At 44.1% G+C, this 25,555-nt stretch overlaps 1 protein-coding gene across 4 annotated transcripts in view; it reads left to right on the top strand.

The window, feature by feature from the left end:
- doc2b (double C2-like domains, beta) overlaps positions 1-25,555 on the top strand; it is a 449,891-nt gene that overhangs the window by 334,740 nt on the left and 89,596 nt on the right. For all 4 annotated transcript variants that reach the window (XM_060912437.1, XM_060912435.1, XM_060912436.1 and 1 more), the window contains one exon: positions 8,429-8,508. In XM_060912437.1, coding sequence (XP_060768420.1) covers positions 8,429-8,508 — 80 coding nt within the window. The remainder of the gene's footprint in view (positions 1-8,428; positions 8,509-25,555) is intronic.

Below are 25,555 nucleotides of genomic sequence, written 5' to 3'. Positions count from 1 at the left end.
CGTCCCTCCAAAATTGATGAAAAGACCAGACGAAAACTGGTCAGGGAGGCTGCCGAGAGGCCTACAGCAACACTGAAGGAGCTGTAGGAATTTCTGGCAAGTACTGGTTGTGTACTACATGTGACAACAATCTCCCGTATTCTCGATATGTCTGGACTATGAGGTAGGGTCAAAGAAAAACATCCAAGCCTGAGTAAATTTTGCAAAAAACATCAACTCTCCCAAAAGCATGTGAGAAAATGTCTTATGGTCTGATGAAACCAAGGTTGAACTTTTTGGCCACAATTCCAAAAGGTCTGTTTGGTGCAAAACCAACACTGCGCATCACCAGAAGAACATCATACCCACGGTGAAGCATGGTGGTGGCAGCATCATGTTTTGGGGTTGTTTTTCTTCAGCTGGAACAGGGGCTTTAGTCAAGGTGGAGGGAATTATGAGCAGTTCTAAATACCAGTCAGTTTTGGCCCAAAACCTTCAGGTGTCTTCTAGAAAGCTGAAGATGAAGAGGAATTTCATTTTTCAGCATGGCAGTGACCCCAAAAAAGTTTTGGAACGGCCCAGCCAGAGCCCCGACCTAAATCCAATTGAAAATCTGTGGGGTGACCTGAAGAGGGCTGTGCACAAGAGACGCCCTCGCAATCTGACAGATTTGGAGCGCTTTTGCAAGGAAGAGTGGGCAAATATTGCCAAGTCTAGATGTGGCAGGCTGATAGACTCCGACCCAAAAAGACTGAATGCTGTAATTAAATCAAAAGGTGCTTCAACAAAGTATTAGTTTAAGGGTGTGCATAGTTACGCAACCATCTGATTGTACGTTTTTTATTTTTTATGTTTTTCCCCCAAATAGATTTGTTTGTTTTTCAATTGAATTGTACAGGTTATAGGTCACATTAAAGGTGGGAAAAGTTTTGAAATTATTTACCGTGGTCTTTTTTTTTTTACATCAGAAAAACCGATCATTTTAACAGGATGTGTACACTTTTCATATCCACTGTAGTGTGTGTGTTTGCCATATATTGAAAATATGTAAAGATGATTAAAAAAAAAAGAGAGATTTAAGAAAAACTCGCAAAGGATTATCCTTTAGTCATCCGAGTTTTCATCCTTCATCAACATATGTGGAGGTCTCTGCACAGGGTGATACATTTCGGGATTTGGATGATCACTGAAATATCATATAAAGGTGTAAAGTCTAACAGTTGGCACGTTTCTGAATTGTATTTATATGCGGGTCTGACTTGCATCAAACACAGCATGTAGGCATCTGTTTAACCAGCACTGTGAGATGGAACCCGACGTGCGCTGTACAGTGATGGGGGCGGTCACTGTGATGGATGCAAAAATGTTGCCGTAAGTAGGGTCGTACTACTCAAGACCACTTTCTGAAGGTCTCGGAATCGACCACATTTCTACTCGCTCTCGTCTCAGCCTCAGACATAGAGGACTCAGGATTTTATTTCAAGACCACAACTGTGGGGATTTCACAAAATTAACTGTGTATTGTCTGATTTATTTGTTAACATTGTTACTGTGATTGGATGTAAGATTTCCTGCTTCAAATGCAACCAATAACATGACACTTCTATGTTGAAATTTTTCTTCCTGTCTATGGCTTTCACCCCTCTCCTGCCCTGCCCCGCCCCGCCCCCTATTTACACCCACCGGTCTGGTTCTGGTCTTGACTCGGTCTCGTCCTGCCTTGGTCTTGGTCTTGACTTGATCTCAACCCCTCAAATTCTTGGACTTATCTTGGTCTCGATACACTTTGGTCTTGGCCAGGACTCGGTCTTGACTACAACAGTAGGAATAAGTACTACGAGCAGTTTCAATAAGAACCCTAGTTTGAGTTTGACACGTGGTCAGACTCCATAGATGATGGTTAGGTTGAGATCTGGTCACTATCAAGGCCACAGCATGCGATTTCGGTCATCGGCTTTAAAGTGCATATTCTGGACCAATTTTGGGGTTTTTTTTATATGAAAGTACAACCCCGATTCCAAAAAAGTTGGGACAAAGTACAAATTGTAAATAAAAACGGAATGCAATGATGTGGAAGTTTCAAAATTCCATATTTTATTCAGAATAGAACATAGATGACATATCAAATGTTTAAACTGAGAAAATATATCATTTAAAGAGAAAAATTAGGTGATTTTAAATTTCATGACAACAACACATCTCAAAAAAGTTGGGACAAGGCCATGTTTACCACTGTGAGACATCCCCTTTTCTCTTTACAACAGTCTGTAAACGTCTGGGGACTGAGGAGACAAGTTGCTCAAGTTTAGGGATAGGAATGTTAACCCATTCTTGTCTAATGTAGGATTCTAGTTGCTCAACTGTCTTAGGTCTTTTTTGTCGTATCTTCCGTTTTATGATGCGCCAAATGTTTTCTATGGGTGAAAGATCTGGACTGCAGGCTGGCCAGTTCAGTACCCGGACCCTTCTTCTACGCAGCCATGATGCTGTAATTGATGCAGTATGTGGTTTGGCATTGTCATGTTGGAAAATGCAAGGTCTTCCCTGAAAGAGACGTCGTCTGGATCGGAGCATATGTTGCTCTAGAACCTGGATATACCTTTCAGCATTGATGGTGTCTTTCCAGATGTGTAAGCTACCCATGCCACACGCACTAATGCAACCCCATACCATCAGAGATGCAGGCTTCTGAACTGAGCACTGATAACAACTTGGGTCGTCCTTCTCCTCTTTAGTCCGAATGACACGGCGTCCCTCATTTCCATAAAGAACTTCAAATTTTGATTCGTCTGACCACAGAACAGTTTTCCACTTTGCCACAGTCCATTTTAAATGAGCCTCGGCCCAGAGAAGACGTCTGCGCTTCTGGATCATGTTTAGATACGGCTTCTTCTTTGAACTATAGAGTTTTAGCTGGCAACGGTGGATGGCACGGTGAATTGTGTTCACAGATAATGTTCTCTGGAAATATTCCTGAGCCCATTTTGTGATTTCCAATACAGAAGCATGCCTGTATGCGATGCAGTGCCGTCTAAGGGCCCGAAGATCACGGGCACCCAGTATGGTTTTCCGGCCTTGACCCTTACGCACAGATTCTTCCAGATTCTCTGAATCTTTTGATGATATTATGCACTGTAGATGATGATATGTTCAAACTCTTTGTAATTTTACACTGTCGAACTCCTTTCTGATATTGCTCCACTATTTGTCGGCGCAGAATTAGGGGGATTGGTGATCCTCTTCCCATCTTTACTTCTGAGAGCCGCTGCCACTCCAAGATGCTCTTTTTATACCCAGTCATGTTAATGACCTATTGCCAATTGACCTAATGAGTTGCAATTTGGTCCTCCAGCTGTTCCTTTTTTGTACCTTTAACTTTTCCAGCCTCTTATTGCCCCTGTCCCAACTTTGAGATGTGTTGCTGTCATGAAATTTCAGATGAGCCAATATTTGGCATGAAATTTCAAAATGTCTCACTTTTGACATTTAATATGTTGTCTATGTTCTATTGTGAATACAATATCAGTTTTTGAGATTTGTAAATTATTGCATTCCGTTTTTATTTACAATTTGTACTTTGTCCCAACTTTTTTGGAATCGGGGTTGTATGTCCCTTTACACACTCATCCAGAAGGGTAATTTTGCACAAGGCCATCTGTCCACAGCAGAAAAAAATAAAATAACAAAACACGTCTGGAAAAATCCCAAGGGAGTCTGGAGCCAGATTCGTGACGTTACCTGCGGAAGCGCCAGCAGGCTGCGAGAGCTTTGCACGGTTTCAGTGCACAGCCTGTGTAGACCAAGCGCTCCCATTTCTCTCTCATTGTCTGGTCTTTTGGAAAACGATGAGTACTAATCCCATCAAGATTGGTGTTGCTACACCTTCCTACGACACATCTGTTAACCATTTTAATAATTACGTGATAACGTGGAAGAAATTTGCAGAAAACCACCAGGTCATTTTCTCATAAACAAACCAGCGCTGACGTAGGATTCAGAAGGAGGCGTCCCGCACGCGACGTCACGAAAATCAATGTTTCCTGGGAAATCCAAATGCCAAGTTTTTTCAGAGGCGGACCAATTCGCCTCAAATGGCTCGATTTCAACTGAATTTTTCTGGTATTGCGCAAGGTAAAAAAAAATTGCACAAAATGCAAAATGTGACAGATATTTGAGCAAAGTTTAATATAAAATAGGAGAATTACATTGATCTTGCTCTTGAATTTACCCGTGATCTGCACTTTAAAGCTTTCAGCGAGGCCTCATGCTCTGAAGTTTAGGGGCGGGATCATCTTTGAATAGACCACTCCCATCAGGATATATGTTTCATCGTAGGCAGTATGTGCTTTTCAGTGGCTGCTGCTGATGATACCATAGATACTCCAAATACCGCAGAACAATATATTTTACATTTAGTTGGATTTCAGTTCAGTTTAGTTTTTTCATGGACTTTACATAGTCCACACAGCAGCACATGCACTCCTCTCTCTCTCTCTCTCTCTCTCCCGCCCGCCGTGAGCACGTCCTGTTTTGCGTTCATGCTTGAGGTTATGCTCACAAGGCCCATGTTTACGATATGCTTAATTCAGTGAAAAGAGGACCATCAAAGCAGCCACCAGTGTTAATTAAGTTTTTATGCAGTGTAATTGAACCGTGATGAACGTGCAGCTGTCGAGAGAACTGCGGGTTTTTGAAATTCTCACGATAACAAACGTCTATACTTTGCTCCTTTTGAGATGTAAAGGTTGAATACAGCTGCTAAAATTCACTCTACTTTTTTTTTGCTTCAAAGAAAACGTGGCGTGATAAGAACCATAAACACCACACAGTCGGGAAAGCTTTTAATAACTGGAGACGTATGGAAATTAAGCCCTGAATCCCTTGTATATTTCAGCAGCCAATTTCTGCTCTTTTCACCCCTGCTGAGGCTAATTCATTTATCATACTCCTCTCAACTCTGTCAGAAAACACAGTTCGCTGAAGACTTTAATACAGCAGCGTTCTCGCACTGCCTCGATCGCAAATGCATAGACAGAACGAACTAGCACGCGAGCCAGCTGCATATGTATGAATGCCCAAGGGCTGTGTTTGCTGCTTTGAAAATGGCTGTGTGTGCTAGAAAACCGAAAGCTGTGTCTGATAGATGAGCTTTCAAATTACAACAACTCGTGTCCAACCGAATCGCCAAAAGGACTGCACTTCTCGCTGTTGATATTGAGCGTGTTAACTTCAGAATATTAAACGCGTCAGCAGAAAGGATCTCGTTTTCATTCTGCAGATCTTCTTTTCTTCTTTTCAATTTTGCTTGCAGCTGGTTGGAGTCTGTTTCGATGACGTTCTCCTGTAGGATGAAAATGAAGAATCAGACTTGCTAACGAAGTGCTAGAGAATCAGACAGTGTGCTCAATCACAGCGCAGCGTAACCCGCTCACAGGAAAGCGCTATCTGCCCTCTTCCACATACAGTACTGCGCAAAAGTCTTTGGCACCCTACAGTGGTGCTTGAAAGTTTGTGAACCCTTTAGAATTTGCTATATTTCTGCATAAATATGACCTAAAACATCATCAGATTTTCACACAAGTCCTAAAAGTAGATAAAGAGAACCCAGTTAAACAAATGAGACAAAAATATTATACTTGGTCATTTATTTATTGAGGAAAATGATCCAATATTACATATCTGTGAGTGGTAAAAGTATGTGAACCTCTAGGATTAGCAGTTAATTTGAAGGTGAAATTAGAGTCGGGTGTTTTGTGGGCACCCTGTTTTATTTAAAGAACAGGGATCTATCAAAGTCTGATCTTCACAACACATGTTTGTAGAAGTGCATCATAGCATGAACAAAGGAGATTTCTGAGGACCTCAGAAAAAGTGTTGTTGATGCTCATCAGGCTGGAAAAGGTTACAAAACCATGTCAAAAGAGTTTGGACTCCGCCAATCCACAATCAGACAGATTGTGCACAAAAGACCATTGTTACCCTCCCCAGGAGTGGTCGACCAACAAAGATCACTCCAAGAGCAAGGCGTGCAATAATCAGCGAGGTCACAAAGGACCCCAGGGTAACTTTTAAGCAACTGAAGGCCTCTCTCACATTGGCTAATGTTAATGAGTCCATCATCAGGAGAACACTGAACAACAATGGTGTGCATGGCAGGGTTGCAAGGAGAAAGCCACTGCTCTCCAAAAAGAACATTGCTGCTCGTCTGCAGTTTGCTAAAGATCATGTGGACAAGCCAGAAGGTTGTTGGGAAACTGTTTTGTGGATGGATGAGACCAAAATAGAACTTTTTGGTTGAAATGAGAAGCGTTATGTTTGGAGAAAGGGAAACACTGCATTCCAGCATAAGAGCCTTATCCCATCTGTGAAACATGGTGGTGGTAGTATCATAGTTTGGGCCTGTTTTGCTGCATCTGGGCCAGGACGGCTTGCCATCATTGATGGAACAATGAATTCTGAATTATACCAGTGAATTCTAAAGGAAACTGTCAGGACATCTGTCCATGAACTGAATCTCAAGAGAAGGTGGGTCATGCAGCAAGACAATGACCCTAAGCACACAAGTCGTTCTACCAAAGAATGGTTAGAGAAGAATCAAGTTAATGTTTTGGAATGGCCAAGTCAAAGTCCTGACCTTAATCCAATGGAAATGTTGTGGAAGGACCTGAAGCGAGCAGTTCATGTGAGGAAACCCACCAACATCCCAGAGTTGAAGCTGTTCTGTACGGAGGAACGGGCTAAAATTCCTCCAAGCTGGTGTGCAGGACTGATCAACAGTTACCAGAAACGTTTAGTTGCAGTTATTGCTGCACAAGGGGGTCACACCAGATACTGAAAGCAAAGGTTCACATACTTTTGCCACTCACAGATATGTAATATTGGATCATTTTCCTCAATAAATAAATGACCAAGTACAATATTTTTGTCTCATTTGTTTAACTGGGTTCTCTTTATCTACTTTTAGGACTTGTGTGAAAATCTGATGATGTTTTAGGTCATATTTATGCAGAAATATAGCAAATTCTAAAGGGTTCACAAACTTTCAAGCACCACTGTATGTTTTTTTCCTCCATAGAAACATTCTTGTACATTTCTATTTTATGACTTCTGTGTTATTGAGTCAGTATAGAAACATTTTAGAGTTCCAAACGTTTGTTCATTTTACAGCACAAAATGAAATGTTACAGGGGAGAAAAAAAAATTGTAATATGTCTGAGCAGCATGTTACATACATAAGACGGCACTTTTCAGATTAAAAAAGAAAACATAACGAAGGCTGCTGGGTTTTGGTGCAAAATTAAGATGCAAGTGTGACAGTCAAAGTGTCCAGAAGAACTGTGGCTGGTTCTGCAAGATGCTCAGTAAAACCTACAGCTCATTTCCGCATAAAACTGCACTCGTTGGACCTGGTCGTCTCACACCAAACATTGACTTTGTTTCATTTATGGCTTACTGATTACTGTTTATAGTATTTTTTTAATGTTGAAACATTTCTTTTCATTATTTTTAAGCCATCATTTCTTCACATGTGCCTAAGCCTTTTGCACAGTACTGTACATGAGCTCCGAGATGCTCACGATTGGTTAGTGTCAGTGTGATTGACAGGAATGAGAGATGAACGCCATCCTTCCCACCTCGAGATCGCAGCCACTTTTGCACTCTTGATTCCCAGCCCCGAGTCTGTCGCACCACTCAGGAGCCTAGGAGAATAAAATTTTGTATAATTGGAGCCACAGAATATCACGGCTCCAATTAGGCACTACCACTAGAACAAAACATGAAACGAGCTATGCTTCACAGAACCCTGGCAGTCACAGGACGCCACTTTGAGAACCGTGGCTTTGTAGAGTATGGTTAAGGTCAGGCTTTAAGCATGAGAATCTGATTCTGTATCCGCATACTCGGAAAAGCCTCAGGTGTTTCTCGGTTTATTGAAGCGCCCGAGCTCCATATGATCACCGTAGACCTCCTGCTAGCCTCCATTCTTCATTAGCGCTCATTCCGACCTTCACGCAGCTGGGGGCAGTTGAAAGGCCACGCAGCTACAACTTGTGCCATGAGCCAGATTAAGACTTTGAGCATCGTGTTTTTGAACCCTTTCTCAGTGGCACGCTTTGTGAATACAAAATGCTGCCTCAGAGGTCATTTGTGGAAAAAAGAAAGAAAGGCGTCATGTTTTGTGAAGCACTTAGAATGGAAATATGATCACATTTGAGCTGAGCTATGGCTGTCAATTCCTGCTGTCCGTCAAAAATCTGCTCGAGTGCTTGGGCTAAAGCACTGGAGCATGAACACCGTTTCTGTTTTGATTTCTACCATCTGTGCTGTAATAGCTCGTACAACCAGCATGGATGAAAACCGTCAAATCAGTGCTTGTTCACAAAGCCATATCAAAAGGGACGAAGCCTTGCAGCATGGGTAAAGTTTGTTGTTTCTTCTCTCTTCACAGCCACTCTTGGCACTCTGGACTTCAGCTTGTTGTATGATCAAGAGAACAACGCCCTGCACTGCACCATCAATAAAGCCAAGGTAAGCAATGCTGTTAACATTATGGAATAATCTCGATCAAGTGTATTGTATTAGACCTTTAAATCTCCCCTCCCCCTCTCGGTATGATTACATTTACAGTTTTCAAATATCCTTTGGAGCCATAGAGCTTTCTAATCCGGAACTTTCCACCAACAACGCAACACGTTCTCACCGAGTCGACTTTCTGCTTGGACCCCTGAATATAATAACTTTAAAACATTTTCATTTAGTTATGGGTCTGTCTCAGAAACTGGGTACTGTGGTAATTTGCCAGAATTTGGCAAAAACTCTGCAAATTTGTGGAAAAATGGCAGCTTGATCTGGGACATGATAAATGGTCGACTACATCGCATTCCCTTAAGGTTGTAGTCCACTGAAAAGTCTACAGTTATCACTAATTGTATTTTAAGTTGTAACTTTATCCACCTAAGGATTGGTGCGCTCACAGAATAATCATAACCGTAATAAAACATCATGCAAAATATTTCATCACCGTCGTAACTCCATTTTCCGCATACCCAAAACCAATACGATCGTGTGTTTTGATCTAAACGGAAAGCCTCAGGGTCGAGGTCACTACCTCACCAAAAGCAGTAACTTAAAATCACTACGCCATATAAACATTTAGTTATAAATCTGCGATTTTGTTTTTTAAAACGAAAGCTGAAAGTTCGGTATAGAATATGTTTCTTACAGAATATATTACGATGGTAGCTGGTCTTGTATGAATTTCTGAGCTATAAAATGAGTTGTGGTGTATTTTTTTACCGTAGCGTGTTATTTGTGTGCGGGGAAGGACACACATTAACAATTTGCATGTGTAGAATGGAATTTTCCACTCCAGCAGTTAGAAGTTGATCGTGCTTCCATTTGCTGTCTTTCTGTTACGCGAGTGATCTGTTCGGACGTTATCGCTGAAAAGGTGAGTTGACAGTTTTTTGTTTTAGTCTTGCAGTATAAAGCAATAGAATGTTTCTTTTTCATCTTACTTTCATATTTCGTAGTGTTTGCGTATTTTTGGACAATATTTTGCAACCACGGTCAATTTAGATCAAACTTTTGATAGAATCTACGGCCAGTCATTTTGCCCCCCCCCCGCCTCGCGCTCCGTCCGGTGCGGTAGTGATGTCCCGTTGCTCGCGCACCGCAGCAGAGACCCGCGTGACCTTCAGCCGGTACAGTCGCTGTTCTTTTACCACCGCCGTTATTCTCATCTTTCCGGTGTGTTCTTGATTTTTCCATCGTGTCCTATTTCGCCATATCAAATCCCCAAAATGTATCATATTATTCATATTTAAGTGAATAATCAATTCAGTCATCATAACTTGGCATTTTTAACCCAAGCAATCAAAAAGAGGAAATGTATTCAATATTTTCACTCATCTGTGAAGGAGGGGCTTTAATTCTTCATGTTGTAGTTATTTTATATGGAAATCAATTTTACAAAAGCATTTGAATTGTAATCAAAAAAATGTTCCACAGTCGAGGCCAGATAAAGCAAGATGCTATCTTTATTCTTATTAAACACGACAAAAGAAACATTGAGAGTTAGGTAAATGCAAAAAAAAAAGTAAAATTAGAAAATGTGTTTTTTTTTTTTTTTTACCATAATGTCCCAAATGAGAGACCAGTTTCGGAGACAGACCCATATACCTTAACAGAACACACATGTCTGGTGTTTTTTTTAAACCCTTTTAGTCTCTCGCAACCTTTAACGGTGGTCTACTTTGTTTGTGATTATGAACAAGTGTGGGAAGTTTCACTTTTTTGCCTGCAGGATTCACAGATCTCAAGAATGCAAGCGCCTCATTTAAACTGAGTTTTTCCCTCTTACATTGAATAGTTTTTCATTTTAAAATACCTGCAAAACACTGACTAAGTAGCTAAAATTGACTTGGGATCTTATTAAATCAGGGCTTAGGGGTTTATGGGGTTAAAAAAAATAATAAAATAAAAGAGCCTGAGGAGGTGCGAGTTCTTCCTCAGGATGATGCAAATAAAGGAGTGATTTCTGGTGGAAGCTGTGCAACACCAAATTTCCTGTAGTTTGCAAGCTACAACGATTCAGGTAGGTTGTTTTGTTTGGAAAATTTGGTCTCTGCTTGCATCCTCTGTTGCCACGGTTATCTAGTAAGAGGTAAAACGAACAACCATTCGTTTACAATGTACCTATGCGACACGGAGCTGCGATTTCAGTGCGAACGTCACTTGAATTGGGAGTAGGTATATCAGGTGAAGATTCAAATTCAGTCCAAATTGCCTGAAACTGCTCTCACTGAATTCAGAACTGAATGCAGAACAACATACTTTTTACAGGATTAAAATATGTTTATCCGTTCTTGAGAGCTTACAAATCAAAGATTGAAAAAACGGATTAATTTTTAGAAAATTGCCGTAATATTCTGTATGAGGATCACATGGTCCAAAACGGACCTCATTAACCAATGAGATCAAATGTTTTTTTTTTTCTTAATAACGTTTCTGTTATTCAAGATATTTACATGGAAATTGGCAGGCACATAGATGGTTGTATACTGAATACAAAGTTTGAACAATTAGTAAAAACAAATGATGCGAATTAGTATTTAATTCTGTAATTAGGTTAAAAACAAACTTTAATTCGGTACACTCAATAAAAAAAGGTTTCAAAGATTATTTCTAATACCCTCTTTGTGCTCTGTAGGCCTTTGTGTTTCTCAAAACTAGGGTCTACTCGTGTTTATGTTAAAGAGCATAAATGATAATATTCACAGCTTTCAAGGCGAACCTCGAAAAAACTGTATGAGCCACATCCAATGAGCACTTCCATTTAACTGAACTGAAATTGACTCACATTTCTGACTTCAAGTTTTTTTTTTTTAAATACCACTAAGATCTCAATATTTTTCATCAAAACATCTACAGTTATTTATGTACATGAATCGGTTTGATTTGTGGAAAAAATAAGTAGGTAAAGCTATGAAAACTCACTTCAAGGTCTCCCGTGAAGCATAACATCAAAACTAGCAGACGGAAATTTTTGCTGAATCCTTCATCAGAAAAAGTGAGAGTGAGAGAACATCCTTATAAAAGTTATCCGATTGATGCTCAGAGTAATCCGGTCAGAAACCGTTCAGAAAAGAGAGAGACTGACTGCGTTCCTGTGACTCAAAAAGAAAATCACCAGCAGTTTCCTGACGTCACGCGAGCAGAGTTTGTACTCTGTCGTACCAACTTCAACCTGCTGTTACTCCCAAAGTACTCAACAGATTTTAACGAAATAAATTTCTTTGGAAAGCAGAGATTATAAGGTTTTAATGGTAGTATTCACGAACGAAAATATTCAAGAGTTAAGCAATGACAAATTTGGAAACTTTGATGAGCGTCTGCATGGACAATTTTCACAGCATGGCTCGTGAGCGTCTGGGAGGTCTTTTTCCCCCCATTCCATGCTCATTAGGTAAAGCTACGGTCACACTACAGCTCGCGATGCTTTGCGATGGGTCATCAATGAAAATGAGGCATTTAGGTGAGCTAAAAGTTGTGGTTACGCAGCAGGCGAACACTTGACTGTCATGCAAGCACGAGTGGCCGTGCTCACTCACAGGACCCAGTCATTATGGGAAACACCTGATGCTGATTTGAGCGCAATTAGCACGTACATATAAGGACGTTGTTTGGCTGCTGCTTCTTGGCTTGTTTTGATGAACGCTTTGCAAAGTATTATCATTATCACTGCCATGTTTGTTTCTAACCATGTTCACGGCTCTGCTTTCTGGTTTGCTTTTGGTTTCGTTTGTGTTTTGTTACTCTGACCTTGCCTCACGTTTTGTCTTTGTAAAGCTTACGCCTGCTAATAAACACTCTTCCTGCACTTCCATCCGTGCACCTGACAAAACACTTCGCAAAGTCTCTATGAAAATGGCGTCCTTATATGCGCGTGCTGACTGCACTCAAATCAGCATCAGGTGTTTCCCATAATGACTGGGTCCCAAGTGCACGCACAACACGCTCTGAAGGATCCCTGAATGTAAATGCACTTTTTAAGTCGCGGAACGTTAGGCCATGCCGAGCCGCTCTGTCGCCAAGGCGCTTGCGGGCATCGGGGACATGGATTCGAGACAAATACATCTCAAGAGGCTCGACGAAGGTTCGCTGAGCTTCGGGAAGTATTCCCAAACCCATCTGCAAGTATTCACCACCAAATTTCAAAGCACGTATTGAAAATTTTTCATGACGTTTTTGGCCACTCGTGAGGCGGAGACACACAAAAAAACAACTCGCGAAGCTCGGAGAACATTCGGCGTGCATCGCATGATTGGTGGCAATGCAACCAATTTTTCATCGCCGAGTATTCTTGAGCTGTGGTCCAGATAATTTGCTTGAATCGTTCAAGCCAATCTCGGGCGCATCCTCTGACGTTCCTTCAGTTCCCCAGTCACTGCTTTTAGTTCTTGTTTGATGCACAAAAATGGAACCAGGGTTTTGTGGTATCCTGTCATCCACGAACGTTGACTTGAAAGAAAAACAAAGCTTGGAAGGATGTAGCAGATATTATAAGTGCTTGGAATGAGAGGATGTGGCGAGTTGCTAATCTGCCAACGAAGTCTAGCATTCACAGCAGGTAAGTGGAGACCCAACATCTTTTCCACAGCATTAACAACCCATTTGTATTATTCAGAAAGCCATCTGTGTCCCAGAGAGCATTGCATGTCCTTTTAAGATGGCTGACAGTTCACTCTTGAGACTCGGGGTATTTCCACTGAAAGCTAGCAATGTTGCCAAGATCTCTCTCTCTCTCTCTGTCACTATCTATCTGTTTCTGTTTGTGGGCTGAACTGGTATTTATTTCTGTTTACATGGGGGTGTTTGGGATAATTAATATCAAGTGTTTTTATCTCGTCAGTACTAGAGTGGAGGGATTTGCCCAAATCATGACCCCATTCCTGCTTTCATCTCCATTTAATACCTCTCTCTGCATATTCATTTACACTTTAGAAGGAAATGGAGCTGCTGCTCTTGGCTTATCATCATCTCATCTTAACTGGAAAATAATTCTACCGTTTCAGTGTTAGACGACGCCTATACGACCAACATGATCTGGTGGTGTTTATCTTGATTGATTCCCTCTGTGACATGCAGACGCTCTACCACGGGACATGGCTCTCTAGATACAACATAACCGCATAGACACAATCAAACAACAAGACTATAAGCCTTATTATATATTCAGTATTCTCCATCCTTGTCAGTTTTTCACTGGATTTTGTTCGAATTAGAATCAGCGGCAAGTTTGCACGTTGCGTTTTCGTACAGGAGTAAGACGGAGGCATTTTGGCTTGCGCGCCTGTTTGCAAACTGGAACAATTAAAGCGGATTGCAGTCAAAGCATTAGCAAATGAGAGGGGAGATAATCACAAGGTTCGTCTGTTTCATCTGGAGAAGACACGCAGAGGCTGTCCTCCCCTTCTCGGCTCGCTTTTGCTCCCCTCTATTTTCTATTTTCTTTATTCTTGCTGCTGAACCCTGTCACTCTTTCACACTTTCTACACTTTTACAATTTAGAGCTAATGAACTGAAACAGCAGGATTTTTTAAAATCTTGCAATAATAATTTACTCAACATTCCCGTGACGATTTTTAAACAACATTCCCGTGACGATTTTTAAAAAAGAAAAAAAAAAAGTCGTGATACATATAAAATGCATTGTGTATAATTAGCAGTTATTCCACGAAATCAAGTCGTACACGAGCTGATAGCCGACGAGGTGCGTAGCACATAAGCCGTGTACGATGAGATTGAACGGAAGAACTGTTTTATTCTATCCACATTCACTGGATTTTGAGAAATGGAGCATTTGTATTTTTATTTTTTGCAAATTCAATAAATAAAACTTTTATACAAAACGTCCAACAGAATCATTTCCGCTCAGAATGTTAACAAACCGGCGAAATGACGGTAGCAATTTGTGAAAAATGCACGAATAATAATTCTTGAAGAATAAAAAAGATACGTTCTTACCATCAAATACATTTATTCCATAGTTTGTTGCTTTTTATTATTATCCCCTGCCATGAAGTGTGCAGGGGGATATAGGAATGGAGTCCATCCCTCCGTTTCAATCTGGACAAGTCTTCTCAGAAACTACATAAGCTACAACCCCGATTCCAAAAAAGTTGGGACAAAGTACAAATTGTAAATAAAAATGATATGCAATGATGTGGAAGTTTCAAAATTCCATATTTTATTCAGAATAGAACATAGATGACATATCAAATGTTTAAACTGAGAAAATGTATCAATTAAAGAGAAAAATTAGGTGATTTTAAATTTCATGACAACAACACATCTCAAAAAAGTTGGGACAAGGCCATGTTTACCACTGTGAGACATCCCCTTTTCTCTTTACAACAGTCTGTAAACGTCTGGGGACTGAGGAGACAAGTTGCTCGAGTTTAGGGATAGGAATGTTAACCCATTCTTGTCTAATGTAGGATTCTAGTTGCTCAACTGTCTTAGGTCTTTTTTGTCGTATCTTCCGTTTTATGATGCGCCAAATGTTTTCTATGGGTGAAAGATCTGGACTGCAGGCTGGCCAGTTCAGTACCCGGACCCTTCTTCTATGCAGCCGTGATGCTGTAATTAATGCAGTATGTGGTTTGGCATTGTCATGTTGGAAAATGCAAGGTCTTCCCTGAAAGAGACGTCGTCTGGATGGGAGCATATATTGCTCTAGAACCTGGATATACCTTTCAGCATTGATGGTGTCTTTCCAGATGTGTAAGCTGCCCATGCCACACGCACTAATGCAACCCCATACCATCAGAGATGCAGGCTTCTGAACTGAGCGCTGATAACAACTTGGGTTGTCCTTCTCCTCTTTAGTCCGAATGACACGGCGTCCCTGATTTCCATAAAGAACTTCAAATTTTGATTCGTCTGACCACAGAACAGTTTTCCACTTTGCCACAGTCCATTTTAAATGAGCCTCGGCCCAGAGAAGACGTCTGCGCTTCTGGATCGTGTTTAGATACGGCTTCTTCTTTGAACTATAGAGTTTTAGCTGGCAACGGCGGATGGCACGGTGAATTGTGTTCACAGATAATGTTCTCTGGAAATATTCCTGAGCCCATTTTGTGATTTCCAGTACAGAAGCATGCCTGTATGTGATGCAGTGCCGTCTAAGGGCCTGAAGATCACGGGCACCCAGTATGGTTTTCCGGCCTTGACCCTTACGCACAGAGATTCTCTGAATCTTTTGATGATATTATGCACTGTAGATGATGATATGTTCAAACTCTTTGCAATTTTACACTGTCGAACTCCTTTCTGATATTGCTCCACTATTTGTCGGCGCAGAATTAGGGGGATTGGTGATCCTCTTCCCATCTTTACTTCTGAGAGCCGCTGCCACTCCAAGATGCTCTTTTTATACCCAGTCATGTTAATGACCTATTGCCAATTGACCTAATGAGTTGCAATTTGGTCCTCCAGCTGTTCCTTTTTTGTACCTTTAACTTTTCCAGCCTCTTATTGCCCCTGTCCCAACTTTTTTGAGATGTCTTGCTGTCATGAAATTTCAAATGAGCCAATATTTGGCATGAAATTTCAAAATGTCTCACTTTCGACATTTGATATGTTGTCTATGTTCTATTGTGAATACAATATCAGTTTTTGAGATTTGTAAATTATTGCATTCCGTTTTTATTTACAATTTGTACTTTGTCCCAACTTTTTTGGAATCGGGGTTGTACATCAATGAAACTTTGCGTGCTCCTATTACCATCCATGATCTAAGTTGAGTTTGAAAATCCTTTACGATTAATTATTATTTTCAGAGTTATGGCCCTTGATTTATGTTATTGGATTTTGTACAATTGGACTCGATCTGGACAAGTTTTCTCAGAAACTACATAAGCTACATCGACTTTGCATGCTCATACTACTGAAAAAAATCTGGGTAGCGTTTTATGAAGGTGTCATAGCACTTATGACATCATAAGTCAGTATTAAAGCAATGGGCTTATAAGGGCATGAGTGTTAAGAGGTCTTCATAAGATGCTCATGGTGGGGGATAGCGATGACCATGTCTCCTTGTCTGTTTTCAAGGAGAGTTTTTAATTTCGTCTTCGGTTGGTTCAACAACACGCTCCGCCATTTTGTTTTTCCTTTACTCGCGGTATATGAGCTGATAGCCTAGTAGTAGAGTAGCCAATCAGAGTGCACGATTGCTCATATCCAGTGAATGTGGATAGAATAAAGTGCATTAGACAAGACTTACTACAAGATGCATACCATGACACACCAAGGTTTACTACTGAATTCTCGAATCTGATTCAGACGACGATGATTCAGTTTCATATTAACACATTCTAATGTTATCGCGTACTAGTTTGGATGGAGTCTCCAGTGTCAGTGCTTTGTAACAGTCAGAAGTAAAGTTGAAGCTGCATTTTCATCCTGAAGATATGCGAAAGTTTCCAGGATGCAGAGCTTTGACGACGACTTTTTTTTTTTTGACAGAAGATATGTCCTTATCTGGTTTTTTTTTTCTTCTCTTTTTAACAACTCTACCTTATCCACTTCAGATATAAGGTATAAGCACTATTTGAACCTTTAATCAGAGATAGAACGCTCAGCTTGAGAGAGCAGGAATGCTTCTGGGCTGTAAAGATAACCTGCTTGGTTTGAGCTCTGCATTTCTACTTCTAAATGAGAATTTTTTTTTTTTTTTGAGTGTCATATTCAGCGATGAGAGAAGCTGTTTTCTATTTGTTTAACTCCCCGGAGCAATTAATTATACAGTAATTATCCTATCACAGCTGGAAAAAAAGGACATGGTATTTACTTTTTAATGTTGCTTTATAAAAGAGAACAGGCGATTTAATAAGCCAGCGCTCATCTCCCGGATTTCAGCTCAATATACTGGCCAGTCTCTTTGCTCAAGAGAAATTACATATTGGGTTATTTTGTTATCTTAAGAGCCCAGACTGAGACAAACCCTAAAGCAAACGGACCTATTTATCATTCCTTGGTGAGTTATGTCTCGTGGGTGTGGTAGATGTGGTGCTCCCACTGGTAACATGCTTCTCCTTACAGCTACTTCAGCTGCCTAGTTTCCTCATTAATATAACTGGGATTGCATTCAACTTTATGAAAGTAGGAGTGCTACTTATTATTTCCAGGCCTTAAAAAAAAAAGTTCTAATAAAAGCAAAATGGTGGGTAAAAAGACAATCAGAAATCCGTTGCTTCATGTCCCTGATTAGATGGTTTGTGATTAATCTATTAATATTAATAACTTGCGAATGCCTGCCTCGACAAATGACCGTTGTAGACTGTTATCAACGAGATCTGAGTAAATATTTCGTTTTCACATTCTCAGTTCCCTTACATTCTTCCCAGCCAAATATGTCACTCTGCTCAGACATAAACTTGCACACCTGCGAGTTCATGCAGTTATCCAGGCAGCCACTCGTGTGGGAGCAGCGCAATCCATAAAATCGCTCTGATACAGGTCAACAAGTTCAGTTAATTTTCACATCAAACATCAGAGTGGGGGGGAAATGTGATCTCCGTGACTTTCGCAGTGGCATCGTCGTTGGGCTGGTTTGAGTATTCCAGAAACTCTGGGGATTTTCACACACAACAGACTCTAGAGTTTAAACAGAATGGTGTGAAAACCAAAAAACATCCAGTCAGCGGCAGTTCTGTGGGCGCAAACTCCATGTTGTCGAAAGAGGTCAGAGGAGAATGGCCAAAACTGATTTGAGTGAACAGGAAAGTTACTTACAACCGTGGTGAGCAGAAAAGCATCTCAAAACACACAATATGTCAAACCTTGAGGAAGATGGGCTACAACAAGAGAAGACCACGTTGGATTCCACTCCTGTCAGTCAAGAGCAGGAATCTTATTTTAAGTTCGTTTCTTAGACAAGGATATTTTTTAAGCTTGTTACCTTGTTAACAGTTTCGGCGAGAATCTCCCGCCGCCTTCAGAAACAGGACTGTTTCTGAAGAAGGCGGGAGATTCTCGCCGAAACTGTTAACAAGGTAACAAGCTTAAAAAATATCCTTGTCTAAGAAACGAACTTAAAATATTTGTAATAGTTAGACATAATGAACATCCACTACGTAAGAGCAGGAATCTGTTCATCTTCATCATATAATCTGACATGGACAGCACACATTATCGCAGTCATTAGAAACATCATATAGTTGCTAATGGGGCGGCATGGTGGTATAGTGGTTAGCACTGTCGCCTCACAGCAAGAAGGTTCTAGCCCAGTGGTCGACGTGGGCCTTTCTGTGTGGAATTTGCATGTTCTCCCCATGTCCTCGGGGTGTTCTGGTTTCCCCCACAGTCCAAAGAGGTGCAGGTTAGGCTAATTGGTGGCTTTAAATTGACCCTGAGTGTGAATGGTTGTGTCTCTGTGTCAGCCGTGCCATAATCTGGCGACTTGTCCAGGGTGTACCCCGCCTCTCGCCCATAGTCAGCTGGGATAGGCTCCAGCTTGCCCATGACCCTACACAGGATAAGCAGTTATGGATAATGGATGGATATATGGATATAGTTGTGAATGTATCATGGAGGACAATAAACCCTTGCAAAATTCACCAAGAGACATAAAGTCAGCAGAAGATGTATGCCATCAGCGACAAAGCTGTGTTGGATCAGGATTGACCTTCAGCTTTTTGTCATCTCCTCTGTTTGGATTCAGATCTGTACCTCAGCCAAACAGCTGGCTTTCCCAACCCCTGCTGAGCAGCAGAGACAGATCAGGCTTCCCTTCGCATACCAGCTGTTAATATTTTATTATTTCACACGACCATCGTAGTCCTGGGGCATGACAAACTATCGACTTATGATGAAGCCCACTCACTGGGAGAGCTCAAACTATCGACTGAACAAACAAGAGAAGAGTTTGATGACTTTCCATGGAATTGGTATATTCTGTTAAGTGAGGTGAGAAACGGTGTCCTCGACCATCTGGTGTCTTTAATGAATAATTGAGGGACTAATCAGGAATCATCCATGTGTGAAAACAGCAATAGATGTTTGTTTTGTATGTGGTGCTTCATATGAAATGTACTCAATTTGTGGAGCGTTAGGAAACCAGGGACCTTGTGGCAGCGGGGGCGTGGTCAAGCGTCGGTCTGTGAAGGGAGGGCGGAGTCAGGGAAGGTAAGTGGCAGAATCACTGCACCTGACGGGAATTAACCTGTGTTTGTGTGTCTTCCCCAGTGACCGCGCCCTATAAGAGGAGAGGGAGAGCAGAGGAAGGGGGCTCTCCCGACCAGAACACGTGTGTGTGTGTGTGTGTGTGTGTGTGTGTGTGTGTGTGTGTGTGTGTGTGTGTGTGTGTGTGTGTGTGTGTATGAGTGAACGTGTAGAAGCTGAAAAGCTGACAATAAAAGAGTTATTGAGAACTCAGTTCTGGCCTGCCGTGCTTCTGTGCTCCACCCACCTGGTATAATACAACAGTGGTGCCGAAACCCGGGACAGCGCAGAAGGGAACGGCCACATGGAGTCCTCCCCCTTCCAGGACCTGGTCCATGCCCTCGCCACGGCCCAACAGAGCCAGCACCAGGCGCTGATCGCCCTCCGGAAGGAGCAAGAACAACGCTTCGAAGCCCTGGTGCTGGCGCAACAGAAAGGTTCGCCAGGCATTCCAGCACCTGCTCGCGTCGGCGGGGGTCCCGATCACCACTGCCGCGGACCCTCCCCACCTCATTCTAACGAAGATGGGTCCGCAGGACGACCCCCGAAGCCTTCCTCGCTCTTTTTGAGCAGGCAGCCGAGGCGTGGGGTTGGCCGGGGGAACAGCGCATGGCGCGCCTCCTCCCCCTGCTAACGGGCAAGGTGCAGCTGGCTGTGCTATAGCTCCCTGCCGACAGCCGGCTGGTCTACGTGGACCTCCACAGGGCCGTCCTCCAGCACGTGGGTCACACCCCGGAGCAGCAGCAGCAGCGCTTCCACGCACTGCGCCTGGAGGAGGTCGGCTGGCCATTCGCGTTTGGCCAGCAACTCCGGGACACCTGCCGGCGGTGGCTGAGGGCCGACAACCGTGACGCCGAGGGAATCATCAATCTGGTGGCGCTGGAGCAATTCCGGAAGGAACCGCGGAGTGGGTCCAGTGCCATCGCCCAGCGTCGCTTGATCAGGCCATTGACCTGGCGGAGGACCATATGGCGGCCGTTCCGACGGCAGGACAGCATGTCTCCCCTTCTCCCCTCTTCTCTCTCTCCCCCCTTCTGTTCCTCGTCCTTGCTCCATTCCCCCACGGCGGGGGCCGGCTCCACCCCAGCCGGCCCGCTGCACCCGCGGTGTCCTACCGTTTCCTACTTCCGTGTCTGTGTCTTCCCCCCCCCCCCCAGGTGAGTGATCTCTAGAACACCGGTGCAGAGAGAGAGCCTGGGCCGGTATGCTGGCGCTGTGGGGAACTGGGGCACCTCCAGCATCAGTGCTCGGCGATGGAGGTGGGCACGGTGGTCCGGATCCCCGACACGCCAGGGACCGCCCTCAATCAGGCCAGAGCGTATCGCATACCGGTGAGTATTCAAGGGGATACGTATCAGGCTTTGGTGGACTCCGGCTGTAATCAGACCTCAATCCACCAAAGCCTGGTGCAAGACGAGGCATTGGGGAGAGCATAGTTGGTGAAGGTGTTGTGTGTACATGGGGATGTTCACAACTACCCTTTAGTGTCGGTCCACATTCTATTTCAAGGGGAGAAATTTAGAGTACAGGCAGTGGTTAATCCTCGCCTTACCCACTCGATAATTTTGGGGACTGATTGGCCGGGATTCAGGGAATTAATGGCACACTTAGTGTAGAGTGGGTCCTGCCATAATTTAGTGGGGGGAGGTCCCGGTGTGGCTTTGGCAGGAGCAGCTGTCACAGAGCCGTCCACGTCATCACCGCGTCAGAGTGAGGAGCAGCAGGCTCCTCCCTCTCTTAGGAAATCCTTCGCGGATTTCCTGTTAAAGCAGTCGCAAGACGAGACTCTGCGGCATGCGTTTGACCAAGTGAGAGTAATCAATGGTCAAACGCTCCAGTCAAATGCCACCCTGTCCTTCCTCTATTTCTCCATTTTTAAGGATAGATTATACCGAGTGACGCCGGACACTCAGACTAAAGAACCGATAACTCAGCTTTTGATCCCAAAGAGCCGCCGGGAATCTATATTCCAGGCGGCTCACTTCAATCCCATGGCCGGACACTTAGGGCAGGATAAGACACTAGCCCGAATAATGGCCCGGTTCTATTGGCCAGGGATTCACAGCGATGTCCGTAGGTAGTGTACGGCGTGCCGCGAATGCCAGGTAGTAAATCCAGCGGCCATTCCAAAAGCGCCTTTGCGCCCTCTACCATTAATCGAGACCCCGTTTGAAAGAATTGGGATGGATCTCGTCGGGCCATTGGATCGGTCAACATGAGGATATCACTTTATTTTAGTTCTGGTGGACTATGCAACGTGATATCCGGAAGCAGTGCCTCTTTGCAATATCTCAGCACGCAGTATTGCGGAAGCACTCTTCCGCGTCATCTCCCGAGTCGGAATCCCCAAAGAGATTCTGACTGATCAAGGCACTACGTTTATGTCACGCACACTGCGCGAACTGTATGGGTTACTGGGAATTAAGCCGATCCGCACCAGTGTTTATCACCCACAAACGGATGGCTTAGTCAAAGGGTTAAACCACACCCTCAAAAACATAATTAAAAAATTTGTAAGCGAGGACGCATGCAACTGGGATAAATGTCTCGAGCCCCTGTTATTCGCAGTGTGAGAGGTCCCACAAGCCTCCACGGGGTTCTCCCCATTCGAATTATTATATGGGCGTAAGCCGCGTGGCATCCTAGATGTGCTGCGTGAAAATTGGGAGGAGGGACCTTCAACAAGTAAAAATGAAATTCAGTACGTTATGGACCTGCGCGCAAAACTTCACACCCTCATGCACTTAACCCAGGAGAATTTGCGGCAGGCCCAGGAACGTCAAGTCCGTCTGTACGACGGGCACGCACCTTTAGGGAGTTCACACCGGGAGATAAAGTACTCGTGTTGTTGCCCACGTCGAGCTCCAAATTAATTGCCAGGTGGCAAGGACCCTTTGAGGTCACACGGCGAGTCGGGGACGTCGACTATGAGGTGAGGCGAACAGACAGGGGTGGGGCGTTACAGATTTACCACCTCAATCTGTTAAAACTTTGGAACAAGGAGGTCCCCGTGGCGTTGGTGCCGGTGGTTCCAGAGAAGGCGGAGCTGGGGCCGGAGGTTCAAAAGGGAAAATTGACATCGCCCACTGCTTCGGTCCCCTGTGGAGACCACCTCTCCCCGACCCAGCTCACGGAGGTCGCCCAGTTGCAAACGGAATTTTCTGACGTGCTCTCACCCCTGCCCGGCCGCACCCACCTCATAGAACACCACATTGAGATGCCCCCGGGGGTAGTAGCGTGCAGCCGCCCTTACAGACTGCCCGAACACAAGAAAAAGGTGGTTCGGGAAGAACTCAAGGCCATGCTCAAAATGGGCATCGTCGAGGAGTCCCACAGTGACTGGAGCAGCCCGGTGGTCTTGGTTCCCAAGGCCGACGGGTCGGTCCGGTTCTGTGTGGACTATAGAAAAGTCAACGCGGTGTCTAAGTTTGACGCATACCCAATGCCATGTATTGACGAGTTGCTCGATCGACTAGGCACGGCTCGCTTTTATTCAACACTGGATTTGACAAAGGGATATTGGCAGATCCCCTTGACTCCTCTATCCCGAGAGAAAACGGCCTTTTCCACACCGTTTGGCTTACACCAGTTTGTCACACTTCCTTTTGGGCTGTTTGGGGCGCCCGCTATGTTCCAGTGGCTTATGGATAGGGTCCTCCGCCCCCACGCCACCTATGCGGCTGCATACCTGGACGACATTATTATTTATAGTAATGACTGGCCACGGCACCTAGAACACCTAAGGGCCGTCTTTAGGTCACTGAGGCGAGCGGGCCTCACAGCCAACCTGAAGAAGTGTGCGATTGGGCGGGTGGAAGTACAGTATCTGGGCTTCCACTTGGGCAATGGGCAGGTGCGTCCCCAAATCAATAAGACAGCAGCGATTGCCGCTTGCCCGAGGCCCAAGACCAAAAAGGGGGTGAGACAGTTCCTGGAGCTGGCTGGCTACTATCGTAGGATTATACTTAATTATTCGGACATCACCAACCTGCTGACTGATCTCACTAAAAAGGGGGCACTAGACCCGGTCCAGTGGACGGAGCAATGCCAGCGGGCTTTCTCTAAGGTAAAGGCTGCACTGTGTGGGGGGCCACTGTTACACTCCCCTGACTTTTCTCTCCCCTTTGTTTTGCAGACAGACGCATTGGACAGAGGGCTGGGGCTGTGTTGTCCCAGGAGGGTGGAGGGGGAGGACCGTCCAGTGCTGTACATCAGCCGCAAGCTGTCGGTGCGCAAGGGCAGGTACAGCACCATAGGGAAGGAATGCCTCGCCATCAAGTGGGCAGTCCTCGCCCTCCGCTACTACCTGCTGGGGCGCCCTTTCACCCTCTGGTCAGACCACATGCCCCTGCAGTGGTTCCACCGCATGAAGGATGCCATCGCGCGGCTCACCCGTTGGTATCTGGCACTCCAGCCGTTTAAGTTCGAGGTGGTCCACAGGCCGGGGGCGCAGATGGTCGTGGCGGATTTCCTCTCCCGTCGGGGGGGGGGAGTCAGCTGCAGGCCGGATGGCTCCCCGGCCTGAGTCGGGTGGTGGGGGTATGTGACAGCGGGGGTGTGGTCAAGCGCCAGTCTGTGAAGGGAGGGCAGAGTCAGGAAAGGTAAGTGGCAGAATCACTGCACTTGATGGGAATTAACCTGTGTTTGTGTGTCTTCCCCAGTGACCGCGCCCTATAAGAGGAGAGGGAGAGCAGAGGAAGGGGGCTCTCCCGACCAGAACACGTGTGTGTGTGTGTGTGTGTGTGTGTGTGTGTGTGTGTGTGAGTGAACGTGTAGAAGCTGAAAAGCTGACAATAAAAGAGTTATTGAGAACTCAGTTCTGGCCTGCCGTACTTCTGTGCTCCACCCACCTGGTATAATACAACAGACCTGCTTCTGGTAATCAGAAAGCTTGGTCCTTTTGGAGGTCACTATATCATTGAGAGTTTTGGCAAGGAGACCAGAGGCACTTAAGCTCAGTAGCTTTAATACTTGAATCCACTGAGTCATTCCATGTCCTCATATTAGCTTGTATTCTCACGGCCAATGGGTAATTGGCGTATCGACTCGAGATTTTTGGGGACTTTTTATAATTCCAGACTTCCACTGAGGCATATCATGTGACACAGTTAATGATGTGTTATTTCCAGGTAACCTTGTGTTCACACAGGTGACAAACCCAAACCATTTTGGAACCAAAACTTGAGGAACTTGTTGCTTGCTAGTGTGAATGTAGGTCAAATAAAGGTTTCAAATCCACTTCCACTTGCAGAAGGTTGTTGATTGAGGAGATTGTTCCAAAACCTACTGCAGATTTGTTAGGCGTTTTGGTTGCAATGCATGGGGATGTGTAGTTCATACAGGTGACCTAAAAGTTGTCGTCACAGAGCAAGTGAACACTTGGCCCTTTTCTTTTGAGGAGACGTGTCATTTTTCCTTGGAAGCATGCTTGAGGGTTTTGTACATATCTGCATCTGGCAGGAAAATGATCACCAATGCCTTGCTTAGGAGATTTCAACAATGCATTACATCAGTGCCAACCAATCACAAATGCGCCATCTAACCATCACCGGACATTCATGAACCCTTCGCTCAACCAATCATGAACCTCGGCGAAGGATCGCCAAATGCAAATGCACTTTTCAAGTCTTGGTGAAGGTTAGGCTATGCCGAGGCCATTTATGGATTCAAGACAAATACATCTCAAGAGGTTTGGTGAAGGTTCTCCAAGCTTCAGGAAATATTCCCAAACCCATCTGCAAGTATTCGCTGCTTAGTTTGCTGACAAAAACATCGCCGCCAAATTTCAGTGCATGCATTGAAATTTTTCACAACGTTTTTGGCCACTCATGAGGTGGAGACACACCAA

This window comes from Neoarius graeffei, chromosome 28 (genome assembly GCF_027579695.1).
Source record: "Neoarius graeffei isolate fNeoGra1 chromosome 28, fNeoGra1.pri, whole genome shotgun sequence".
Taxonomy (NCBI): Eukaryota; Metazoa; Chordata; class Actinopteri; order Siluriformes; family Ariidae; genus Neoarius; species Neoarius graeffei.
The sequence above is the reverse complement of the archived record's forward strand: the minus strand, read 5'-3'. Positions and strand labels throughout refer to the sequence as shown.